General features: G+C 44.7%; 1 protein-coding gene across 1 annotated transcript in view; it reads right to left on the bottom strand.

Moving 5' to 3' along the window:
- MTR (5-methyltetrahydrofolate-homocysteine methyltransferase) overlaps positions 1-12,803 on the bottom strand; it is a 110,343-nt gene extending 97,540 nt beyond the window's left edge. The window contains exons 1-4 of the mRNA XM_032313764.1: positions 12,268-12,803; positions 8,591-8,805; positions 3,820-3,909; positions 1,246-1,315 (exon numbers count right to left, since the gene is read on the bottom strand). Of these exons, the coding sequence (XP_032169655.1) occupies positions 1,246-1,315; positions 3,820-3,909; positions 8,591-8,805; positions 12,268-12,301 (409 nt within the window). The 5' untranslated portion in view covers positions 12,302-12,803. The remainder of the gene's footprint in view (positions 1-1,245; positions 1,316-3,819; positions 3,910-8,590; positions 8,806-12,267) is intronic.
- Positions 12,804-13,250: the final 447 nt, after the last annotated feature.

Raw genomic sequence — 13,250 nt, forward strand, 5'->3', positions numbered from 1 at the left:
AGCATTCAGCTTGAAATGTTCCCCAGTATCATGATGCAGGCCCTTCCCCGGGGGGGGGGGGGCGGGGGGGGACTATTAAATCAGGATTAGCAATTATAAAGCCTAAAATTCAAGTATGAAACAGATCAAATCTTACTGTAAGCACTCTTTCAGTAATTCTTTAATAACCTTTCCTCTGGGCTGGAGTCCAGGTGCTTCCAAAAGAGCCTCCAAGGTTGGGTTCATCCACACAGCATAACCAAAGCTGGGGGTACACTGATGACGGTAACTACTCAGTAACCTGGGTCACGATTTACAGTTTAACAGGAGAAGACTACCAATGAGTTGATAACCCAGCCTTCAAACAGGTTACCTTTCCCAGAGCTGAACAATAATATGCGTGTAAGAAAAATGTCCTTCTCTTTCCCTGCTTTCGCTGGTTTCATATTCTCTGACCTGTGACTCTGTTGGGGTAATGGTCTCTGCATGTCCATGGATTTAAAGACTATCTCCCAGAAGCAGAGTTCCCACAAACCGCTTCAGTCTTCATTAATATGCTGTATCTCATTTCCTAGCAATTCCCCTTTATATTTTCTCCCGCTGGCAATAATTTTACATTTCCAAATCTTAAGGGGCTCCACATATTTCTTCTATTCCCTTTCCTCCCTCAGAGCTTCCCCACCAGCTGGCACCCAAGTCACGCTATGGCAGCCAGCCAGGGGGTTAGTTATTTCAAGAGGCCGCTTTTCACATCCCAGCAAGCCTGAATCGCATGCCACAGTCCTGGGCGGGCTGCACAGAGCCTTCAAGGACATTAGGGATAGGATGTGGATTATACTGTTCACCTGCATGAGCCAATCACGAGGATGAGGCTAGCTTTATTGGGTAAGATCAAATATCTTAATGTTTATCAAAATAACCAGAACACCTGAACTACCTAGTAATGTGCTTCCAGAAGGAGAATGATCAGCTTGGCTGTAAATACCCAAAGAAGCTAAAACCATAAATATACAAAGTAGCTAGAGCTACAAAGTGAAGCTAGAGCCCGCACTAAACACAGAGTAAACCCTGAGCCCAAGGCCCACAGGGATAGAATCAAATCAAAGAGGCTCTGCAGGGCTTGATTATGAAACTGCAAAGAAGTCACCTACCCACAAGTACAGCAGCAGCACTGCAGACCACTTGTCACAGAAGGGAAAAGCACAATAAAGACAGCACGTGACACCTGCGAATCTCAAAGGAGTCATCCTTGCAGACATTCCTTACCTGTCTGGAGGGACACCTCCTCGGCTGCCTTTCTGGCCACCCCCGCGGAGCATCTATTCATCTGGTAGGCCTACACATGAATGCAAACATTAGCGGGGGCTTATTCTCCTCCGTCCCATAAACTAGGGACTCGTGACCTTATAAAAGCCAGTTTTACTCAGTAAGGAAATGTAGACAGAATTAACAGGAGGTCTGAGAAGGACTCTCAGCTGGCCCAGCCATGAAGGCAGCAGGAGAGCTAAGAGTCCTTGAGAACTGCTCTGAGCTTCCTCTCATAGCCATGAGCTAACCGATAACAAAGGGTGATCTCTTGGCCATCTGGAACATCAAAGAATAAGCTGATGCAGTTAAATGCTCTGCCAAATTTGAGAAAGCATAAGAACAGAAGAAGCGCAGGTTTCAGAGATAGGAGCCCAGGATTCGAGGCCCAGCTCTCTCAGTGCCTGCCTGGGCCATTCCCTTAGCAGCTTCTCCGAGCTCTGAACTCCCTTTGCTGTAGGGGTGCTGTACTCAGGGCCTCTGAGCTTTTTGCAGATTACTAACCTCTTTAGAACTTGGTAAAGGGCCATGAACCCCCTCAGTAGGAAATAAAAAGTATGCACGAACACACAAAGTAATGCTACAATATAAAGAGGTTCATGGGCCTTCCAAAATCTTTCCCAGACCAGGTTAGAAGATCCCAGATTTGTGGCCTTCATGAGCCCTTCTCAGATCTTATGTGCTGTGGATCTTCATTATTTAGTAATTAAGAAACCAGAGTATTCTAAAATAGGGGTTGGCAAACTCTATACGTCCTAGGGCAAATCTAGCCTGGGCCAGTTTTATAAATCAAGTTTTACTGGGATATAATCAACATCATTCATTTACATACTGTTTACTGCTGCTCTTGTACTATAATAACAGAATCAAGTAGTTGCTGTTTATGGCCCACAGAGCCTAAAATATTTACTTACCCGGCCCTTTATAGAAAAAGTTTGTCAACTCCTGCCCTAAGTCACACAAAACTAATGATTTACTCTTGATAACCCAAAAGACACAAGATCTCACAAAGTCCCAACAGCAGGAGAGCAATCAGTGCTGCATGAAAACAGAGGCACGCGTCTGGAAAAATCCCACACAGACGTGGGTACGGCAGCATCTACTATGTACCCCCATCATTCCACATTTTACAAAATCTGAAAAAGGAGCATCATCTTGATTAAAAAGAAACCAGATCCTTCACCACACACCCATTAGGGTGGCTACTACCAACAAAACAAAACAAAACCCCCCATAAACAGAAGATACCAAGTGTCGAGAAAGCCGTAGAAAACTTGGGATGCTTGCACACTGTTGGTGGGAATATAAATGGTGCGGCCACTGTGGAAAACAGTATGGCGGTTTCTCAGAAAATGAAACAAAATCACCACTTCTGAGTATATAATCAGCAATTCCACTTCTGAGCATGTAATCAAAGGAAATGAGAGCAGGGATACAAACAGATTAGCTGTACATGCATGTTCACAGCAGCACTGTTCGCAATAACAAAAAGGTGGAATCAACCCAAGTGTCCCTAATGAATGAATGAATGGATAAACAAAATGTAATATATATATGTATATATGTGTACATATACATATATATATATACATACACATATATATACACACATATACGTACGTACAGGGGAACATTATTCAAACTTAAAAAGAAAATTCTGACACTTGCTACGACATGAGTGAACCTTGAAAACATTAAGCTAAGAGTCATAAAAGGAGAAAAACTGTATGATTCCACTTACATGGAGTACCTAGAGGAGACAAATTCATAGAGAAAGTACAATGGTGGTTTTCGGGGTCCAGAGAGGTTAGGGAAGAACAGGGAGTTACTACTGAATGTAATGGGTACAGACCTTCACTTCTACAAGATGACAAGAGTTCTGGAGATGGACGGTGGCAATGGTTGCCCAGGAAGATGAATGTATCTAATCCCACTGAACCGTACATGAAAATGGCTAAGATGGTCAATTTTACGTTACATGTGTTTTGCCATGATTTAAAAAAAGAACCAAATCTGCCATGCAGGGCAGAAAAAGGGTGCCCACACAGCCAATCACTGTGCCTTTATCAGCAACCACTGCATAATAAGTATCATTTTTACTTGATTACTGGCCCATAAAAGACACCAGTTAGGAAATGAATAGTCTGCTGTGTTCAGAAGCAGAAAAGATTCAAAGCGTCTTCCCAGTCTGACCACAAGCGACAGACAGTGAGGCATCAGCTGTACTCCAGCTTCTGCTGGTTTTCTCACTAGCAACTGTCAAGGCAGAAAGCATTCAGGAAGATCTTAGTTACGAGGAACAATGGCATTCCTTTTTTTTTTTTTTTTTTAAGATTTTATTTATTTATTTGACAGAGAGAGATCACAAGTAGGCAGAGAGGCAGGCAGAGAGAGAGAGAGAGGAGGAAGCAGGCTCCCTGCTGAGCAGAGAGCCTGATGCGGGACTCGATCCCAGGACCCTGAGATCATGACCTGAGCCGAAGGCAGCGGCTTAACCCACTGAGCCACCCAGGCGCCCAACAATGGCATTCTTACCAAGTGTTCAAGGCCATAGTCAGCTTGGGCAATGCTAGTGCTGCTGAAAGTGTTTGTTTCAATGATATCTGCCCCAGCCAGCAAGTAATCCTGCAATAAGAGATAGCAACGTCAGTGCTCGGGGTTTCAGAGGCCCTGTCCCCCCGCAATAAACACTTCTGCTCGTCACCACCACCCCAAACACCATGTGACCACCCACTAAGCACAGGCACTGCCCTGGAGCCCAGAGACGCAAAAAGATACAAGGATTTGACAGAGGTGTAAACAAACACAGAGCTCGATTTGGACACAGTTCACATGCTAAGCTGGGTGAATGGAATGAAGTTCCTTAAACCCCAAGTTTTAGTTTCCTCACGGAAAGTACCAGAACGCAACCCCACAGGGTGGCTGTGTGATGACACAAGTTCTGGACCAGGAGGGCGATCTCCAGCCTCAGCACAGTTTGATTCCCACCGGCGATGGCTGTATCTCTGAGAGCCCAGTTCTGCCCATGATTGTTTCAGTACCTCTCTGCAGGTCCCTCTGAGCCACATGGGCATTCCTTCTAGAACCCGGAGGCTCTCGGTGCCTTCCTGTCCTCCTGGTTTGAAACCCACCTTCCCCATTTCACTCTTCAGGGACAACACTTCCTCAGCTTCAATCTGAGGAACACTCTGGAATCTCTCAACTCCCTTGATTTTTCCCAACAGTGAACAAACCCACCCCCTCCCTAACTGATACACACTCTTGACAAAGAGCTGGGAAGTGAATTTCTCACTTGTAGTAAGTCACAAACATCCTAAATATCCACAAGTTGGAAAAAAAAACAAATAAGCTAGAATGTATCCATTTGATAGCATGCTTTGTGAAGGCTAAAAACACTGTGTATAGCCACTGATACTGACATGGAAAGATCTCCAAAAATAGGCTTGAGTAGAAAGCAAAACTGACTGATATGTAAAACAGGACACATTAGGTTTAAAGCATACATGTACACAACAGTACACGTTTTCGCATATACATAATTCATATATACATAAATGCGTAGCAAATTGATGTGGAAAGACATATATAAGTAAGTTGTTATCTTAGGAGAAAAAAACAGAAATGTGGAATAGTGGTCAAAAATGAATTTATTCTCGGGGCGCCTGGATGGCTCAGTGGGTTAAGCTTCTGCCTTCGGCTCAGGTCATGATCTCAGGGTCCTGGGATGGAGCCCTGCACTGGGCTTCCTGCTGAGCAGGGAGCCTGCTGCTCTGCCTACTTGTGATTTCTCTCTCTGTCAAATAAAGTCTTAAAAAAAAAAAAAAGTGAATTTATTCTCAATCTATGGGTTTTGTCTTATGAGAGCAAATTAAATTTTTCAAAAAAGAGCAAGAAAAATTGGAAACAACATTAATGCCTAGGAATAAGTAAATATATGTAGGTTATATCATGTAGTTATTAAACCATGTTTGAGAATATTTAATGCTCCTATATACAGATAAAAATGCAAATCATACAACAGTATGAATACAATTAAAATTTAATTTTTAAAATCCCAGTATAAAAACTAGTTTAAAATATAAATTAAAATATGTGATTAATAGTTAGTCTTGGATTCATATCTCCTGATTTTGATTTTCTCCTTTATGGTTTTCTATATTATCTTTTTTATTTAAACAATAAACATGTACTGTCTTTACAGTTAGCAAAAAAATTTCTCAGTTCATAGTTTTTTCCAATTTGGTGTAGATTTGAAAATTTCCATAATATACAGTTTAGAAAGTGTTTCTTCTAGCTCTTCACCCTCTCCCTATGCCTCTTCTCCTAGTTCAATATCCCACTCCTGGACTCCAGGCAGGACACCCCTCAATTCCAATCCTATTCCTGCCAGTTTAAAAAACATGTGATCTGGGGCACCTGGGTGTCTCAGTGGGTTAGGCCTCTGCCCTAGGCTCGGGTCGAACACAGGGTCCTGGGATCGAGCCCCACATCGGGCTCTCTGCTCATGGGGAGCCTGTTTCCCCCTCTTTGCCTACTTGTGATCTCTGTCAAATAAATAAATAAAATCTTTAAAAAAACAAAAAGCAAAAAAACCCAAAAACGTTATGACCTGAGTCAAGCTACTGAATTTCTCCACTCCTCACAGAGCAAGCTGTCAGGAGGAAAGTAGGCCAGGAAAGACAGCATTTTTAGAGGCTAACAGAGGTTCTGAATTGTGTTTCGTGGGGCGATGCTGTGGGCAAGGACTGCCTGCGGCACTCACCGGTATCCCGGTGGCAAGCTCCCACAAACGTTTTCCCAGGTGGAGCCCAAGGTGTGGGGACACCAGCCCTCATGGCATCTCAGCTACAACCATAGGGAACTTCAGGGAGAAAACAGTGTGTTACTCACAAGTCCTGGAGGGTACAGGCATGCCCAGGGCCACACTTCAAGGGGCGGGGGGCATATGGGCAGGGGAGTGAGCACAGACATAGGGTTCTGCCTTTCTGGGGGTACAGGGATGGGGCACCTAGGGTTTCACAGTTTCACTCTTTTTTTTTTTTTTTAATTTTATTTTTTAATGTTTTACTTTCCTTTTTCTTTTTTTTTTTTTTTTTTAAGATTTTATTTATTTATTTGACAGAGATCACAAGTAGGCAGAGAGGCAGGCAGAGAGAGAGAGAGAGAGAGAGAGAGGGAAGCAGGCTCCCTGCGGAGCAGAGAGCCCGATGCGGGGCTCGATCCCAGGACCCCGAGATCATGACCCGAGCCGAAGGCAGCAGCCCAACCCACTGAGCCACCCAGGCGCCCCACAGTTTCACTCTTTATAGCCAAATTTAAAACATAAGAATGGGAACCAGGGTATGGAAAGGGAAAAATGGGGCCAGGCAGTTGTTGGGCTCGTCCAGAGCTCCCCAAGAGCATAACTCACGGGTAAGGGCCATCAGGTATCCAGTTAGCGAGTAGCAGCACCATGTTTAATTGAGATGGGTGTCCCCTGAAATGGGGATCTTGGCAACCAAAAGCTCAATGTGTCAGGCATTCACGCTACAACCAAAGCAGCTCACTGCCAGGCACCTACGTTACAAATACAACTTGGACATTCCGTTAAAATTATACACCAGAGGATGTGATCTATGGTCACTGGCTCCACTAGAAATAGCCACATGTGAAAAAAAACCTGGTCTGTTTCCCCTCTTCATCCATGAACACAACATGCTCTCCACATGTCTGGCTAGTAAATGCACCCCCATAAATGGGACACCCTGGCACACTTTGTTGTACTTATAGCCATTTCCACTCCACAGACCTCTCATGGGAACCTCGTTCTCCCATCTAGATGCCTACCTAATACACAGGGCAAGGAATCTTTCCTCTAACAAATATTTATTGAGCACTTCCTATGCGGGAGATAACGTTCTAGGCAGTAGGGCTTCAGTAGTGAAAAAAGAGGCATAATTATAAGCTGCTTGCCCTGCAGCAGCTTATAATCTAGCGGTAATCCATAGGAACAATAATGATGAAGCTACAGGCATGACAGTGCATGTGATTTCAACAGCTGCATTTTAAGAAGTCTATTTATGGGGCACCTCGGTGGCTCAGTCAAGTAAGCAACTGCCTTCCACTCAGGTCATGATTGCTGCGTCCTAGGATCGAGCCCAGGAACAGACTCCTTGATCAGCGAGGAGCCTACTTCTCCCTCTCCCTCCGCCTGCTGCTTCCCGTTTATGCTCTCTCTAATAAATAAATAGATAAATAAATAGATAAATAAATAAATAAATAAATAAAATTTTTAAAAAGTGTATTTGTAACCATACCAGGCCATTTATATCCATGATGATATTCCCAATCTACAACAGACTAGATTTTATAATAGGATTTAACTACTCTCAAGGCCTCGCAGAAAAATTTAGTTACCATTCTTCTTGCAGAACCATACCTTTTTAAGGATCAATTTTAAATCTTCTGGTACCTGGAATTCCCACTATGAGCAAAGGAAAGGCATTCTTAGCTTTCCTCACATGAACGCCATTCTGCAATTAACCTAGAACAAGTCTTGACCACACAACAGAATGATCCCTTCCATTCTTGTTGGGACCCTTAATCACAAAATGATTTGTTTAGATGACTTTTTTCCCCTTAAGAGACTGAAACATCTGTAACAATGCCCTTCTCCAGAAAATAAAACTTTCTCACTTCACTGGCAAATATGTCTTATCCTTCCAGTTGAATCCAGAACAGGAAAATAGATTCAATCACCTCAGTATCTCTTCTGGTTGTAATTTTATGAAATTCTGGTGATGACCTACCAAACAATTTCACTCTGTGTTTCTTTCTAAATTTTAAAAATCTACTGCCCCCAGTTACTTGTTCCTGATTCATGCTGACTAACCATTTTTATTGGAGGCAGAAAAATGGAATGAAAGAGCATGGGATTTCATGTCAGGAAGCTCCCAAACGTCAGACAAGTTCTTTACCCTCTGTGAGCCACAACTTCTAAATCCACAAAATAAAAATAACGACCACCTTTTTGGTTTTACTTTATCGGGGCTGCAGTGGTGACTCAGGTAAAGCAGTGTATGTGAAAAGCCCAATTTGTCCAGGATTTCTATGGCCTTTCATTTAACTGCCTCAAAGGCAGGAAAACTACCTTTCTCACCTCCTTATCCTGAATGCTCATCGCAGAGCGAGGCCTTTCCTTTCTTCAGTGCCCAAAGTCGTCTTGGTGAATGAATCACCTCTTTCTTCTGTACCCTCCAGAGCCCTCGATATGCGAAGAGGCTTACAGAATAATGGCATGAGAACAGGAGGCATGGCAGTACTGTACCTTATGGATCTGGTAAATGACGTTGGGTTGAGTTATACTTAAAATGTCATTGTTGCCTTTTAGGGACGTGGCATGATCTTGAAATTCGTGACCTCGGAAGTCTTCTTCACTTAGCTTATGCCGCTGGATCATGGTCCCCATCCCTCCATCCAGCACCATGATCCTCTCCCGCAGAATGGCTTCAATCTCATCCTGCAGGCTTTTCTTCACACCTGCTTTAAAGAAAGTGAAAAATCCGACTTTCAAAACCCCAGGGAAAAGTTGCATGCGGGTTTATAAGAACTACTAAAAGCCTCAAGGACACTGACTGGAGCCCCCTCCCTGGTTCAGCTTTTCTTGGCTATCCTCACCACAGCCCACGTATGCCGTCCCAAACCTGCTCTCTTTTAGCTCCAAATCCTTCTCCTTCTGTAGGAAATTCTACCTAACCCAGTCAGTATAAGTCTTCTACCCAAAGCTCCAAAACTCATCCCGCCCTCCACCTCATAATCCTCTTACAGCTTGGCTCAAGCTTTTTCTCTCTCTGTCCTTAGGGAAGAGCACTTCTGTACCCTCAGCAGCTCTGACAGTGGCACATGCCTCCATTCCTCCTCCCATTTTCATAAAAAGTCTAAGCATTTTTTCCAGAGGGTCTCTACTGTATTCACTTTTCAGTCCAGAAATAGAAACTATTTTCAGTCTTTAATACAGTTGTTACTGTAAAACAACCTAGCTCCCACATATACAAATTTTGAGATCTTGTGAAAGGAGTCATCATATATGCAAGAGATCAAAGCTGTTTTTAGAGACCCTAAATAAAACATCTGACTTTTTATTAGAAATCTGACAAACATATTCTATACTCTGCGTGGAAGACTGAAGTCCCAGAAAATGCTAAATTAACTTTGGCCCACTAAATATCAAAATATACCATAAAACTATATTTCCATAAAAAAGGAAAAGTAAAATATAGAGTATCTCCATTGCTTGGAATAGGGAAAGACTTAAGACTCAAAAAGCCCAACTACAACGTAATATTTAAAAAAAAAAAAAAAAAGGACGAACGTGATTCCATAAAAACTAAGAATTCCTATGAAATCAAAGTTACCATAGACAAAATTAACAAACAGATTATGGATTGGAGGCGGATTCTGCAATGTCTCAAACTGAAAAGGACTAACACCTATAATGTACAAGGAACTCCTAAAAAGATACAAATAGTCAAGTCAAGGAAGAAGAAAATAATACTCAGCACCTATATAAAGAGATGCTCAAGCTCATTAGCGACTGGATGTGAATTAAAACAAGATGACACCCATTTGCACCCAATAGAGGGCCAATAATTAGAAAACGGGATAATGCCAAAGAAATCTGCACCCTCCAGTATGCCTGCTGGACAGAGCCATTCTGGAGAGCAGCCTAGCAGAACTTGGTAAAAAGTAAGCATGCAGAAAACCCAGCAACCTCAATCCTGGGTATATTTCCCAAACAAAATCTCAGGTTGATCCACCGGAAACACAGAAGGGGATGTTAGTAGGAGTGGCACGTTGGAGACAATGTTGGGAAATGTCCAAGTAAAATGTGGTAGACATGATCTCCCTGATATGAGGAAGCGGTGATGCAACATGGGGGCTTAAGTGGGTAGGAGAAGAATAAATGAAACAAGATGGGATCGGGAGGGAGACAAACCATAAGTGACTCTTAATCTCACAAAACAAACTGAGGGTTGCTGGGGGGAGGGGGGTTGGGAGAAGGGGGTGGGATTATGGACATTGGGGAGGGTATGTGCTTTGGTGAGTGCTGTGAAGTGTGTAAACCTGGCTATTCATAGACCTGTACCCCTGGGGATAAAAATATATGTTTATAAAAAATTAAAAATTAAAAATTAAAAAAAAAATGTGGTAGGCATTCGTGGGGAACACCGCACTGCTATATGATAATGGTGGGATACTGAGTGAAAAGGTCAGCAATCATCAACTACCAAGATACTACTTACATAAATTAAAAGTACGTACACACACTAGAGTACAAGGAAACATACAAATACATGGCAATATGGAAACCAGGCCACCTGTGAGACCATGAGAACTGTGAACAGAAAATGAGATAAAAGGGGACATAATAAAATGGGAATTGCACGCATTGAAGACAAAACTCCCCCCAACTGAGGCCCTTAAAAATTCCCTGCTTCTACATCATCCACATGCTTATTGATCCTGTAGGGGATAAGATTTCCCTTTTAGAGGTCCTCCTCCCAGATTTGTACGTTTAAGTGTTCACTGTTCTAATCCTGATGTATTCCCCAAGCTTTTCCAACAGGGGGTTATCTTTCACTGGCTTCTAATCACCGTTGCCCCTCCAGAAGCTTCTCCTAAGAGCAAGTCACCTTAACAATTCTTTCACTTGGTAAGGTGAGCAGTCACTGAGATCTTCCATGAAGAACAATGATAACCAAAACAACCTCCTATTTATCTATATTCAGTTCATTGCATACAGAACATTCTGTACAGTTTACTCCTGACTAACCACGTTCTTAACAGGGCAGATTCTACCCAACAACTCTCACAGAGGAAACAAAAATATATAGCTCTACATTGCCCCCATTTAGCTGATGCATTCTGCTGTTGATATATTTAGATGAAGGCGAAACAACGTTGCTTCCCTTCTTAATTAAATAGGAAAGCAAGCAGTCATGAGGCAGAGATATTATTCAAAGAACGGTATGATCTGCCTCTCTACCTCTTCTTTTATACCAACAGTGATAAAATGTTTCTCAGTCACATTTCCACTGGTTTCAAGAACAATTTTACCAGTCCCATATCAGAACCCTAGAATCAATAGGGTCACCAGCTCACCTCTGATAAATTTCCTTCTGAGTTATGAATTCAGTATTCAGACCCTGCCATGCTGAACACCCTCATTCCCCCACACCCAGGTACTGCTCCGTCCTTAGGACTGGTTCTCTTCTTTCTACATTTCCTACCTCATACCTCCCGTGTTTTTATGGGTATGTTGGACCAAAAATTTTAATCAAGGATGACCTTAGAGACCGATCTCATTATAAAACTGAAACTACTGTCAGTTCTTGAGCTAACCTAGTTTTTTCTCAACATTAATCTCAGAGCCATCATTAGAATCGCTTGAGATTACTACTCCCCATCACGACGTACGATCTGCTCATTTTACAAAGTGGTTCTATGCAATCTGGAGTGTGCAGAACGACTGCTCTAACCCTGATGTGGTAAAAGAAACGTTTCCTTACGTTTTAATCGTTCTCTGGGTTTCCTTATCCGCCTTGCAACACAGAAACTTTCTTTGGGTGAGCACAGCAAGTGCTCAATAAATAATTATTGAACTGAGAACGTTAACTCTGGCCAAATTTCCACTGCGCCCCGCTGAAATATGTTGTACCCAACAGCGAAGTTACTTGGACATTAAGAGGGGTCTCGGGCGCGCGCAGAGGGAGGGTGCCTCGTAGCTGCTGAGAGTCCGCTTGCCTGGGGAGGAAGAGGTGCAGGCGCAGAAGGCACCCAGCAGAAGCACGTGGAACCTCCGCCAGCTCAAAGCCGCCGCCCTCCCGCCCGCGGGGAAACCTGGCGGCGCGCCTCCAGGAGGCGAGGAGAATTATCCCAGGGATTAGGAGCCCGTAACAGGGCTCAGTACACAACCCAACCGCGGAGAGCTAGAGGCAGCGTTACCGGAAGGCGTCAGCTCTGGCAGCGCGGGCGACATGCCGCCGAGTCTCCTCCTCCGCAGGCCAGGGGCGAAGCCGGGGAGTCGCACTCTGCACAGGAGAACACGGCCAAGAGCGACGCCAGCCAGCGCCCGAGAGACGACCTCAGGGGCCGAGGTCGCCGGAGGCGCCGAGGAGCCCGGAGCCCGCGGCCCGGGGCCCGCGGCGCCCGGGGCCTTCCGCGCACCACACGCCGCGCGGGGGACCTCCCGCACGACCTGGGCGCGGCGTGGCGATAACAGACGCGCCCTCGGCCGCTACAACGCTCCAGCACGTGCTTTCTTCCCGGTCACCCGGCCTGTCCTCGGCGCGGGGCTGGCGGCCACACACGCGCGAGCCTAAGCGGGTCGCGGGAAAGGCGCGGACTGGACCCGAAAAGGAGGACGCCGTGGCGCCCGAGACGCTGGACCAAGGATCTCAGGCCCCTTGGGCTTTGGGACATCTAACAACGTTGCTAGCGTCTCCGCTCAATCTAGCCTCTGCGTGGGAGGTCCTGCCCCTTCCGGCCTATGATTGGTCTGTACGAGCACGTCGCGCTGTATTGGCGGATCCATTTCAACCAGTCACCTGAGGGTTTGCCCCGGGGCTCTCTGGGAGATGTAGTCCAAGGTCCCACGCACTCAATGAGCCCCAAACTGTTATGCCCTGCGGAAACTGGGCGCATCTCCAATCCCGATATCCGGAAATGCGGCCGGCGAGGCCTTTCAAGTTTAAGTCATAGCGCGGAGTTGGCGCTAGCTTCAACCTGTGGTGGTGTCAAGAGCGGGGAATTTGGAGTCGGGGGACCAAGTTCTAGCCACGTTTTGCTACTGGCTGGCTCTGGGCAAGATAAATAACCTCTGAGTCTCTCGGCTCCACAAGCAGGAAATGATAGGGTGGTCGTAATTGCTGTTTTATAAGCCTGTTGTAGGGGGAAAATGAGATCGTGCCAACGCGCTGTGAAAACTC

The sequence above is a fragment of the Mustela erminea genome, chromosome 14, assembly GCF_009829155.1.
Source record: "Mustela erminea isolate mMusErm1 chromosome 14, mMusErm1.Pri, whole genome shotgun sequence".
NCBI lineage: Eukaryota > Metazoa > Chordata > Mammalia > Carnivora > Mustelidae > Mustela > Mustela erminea.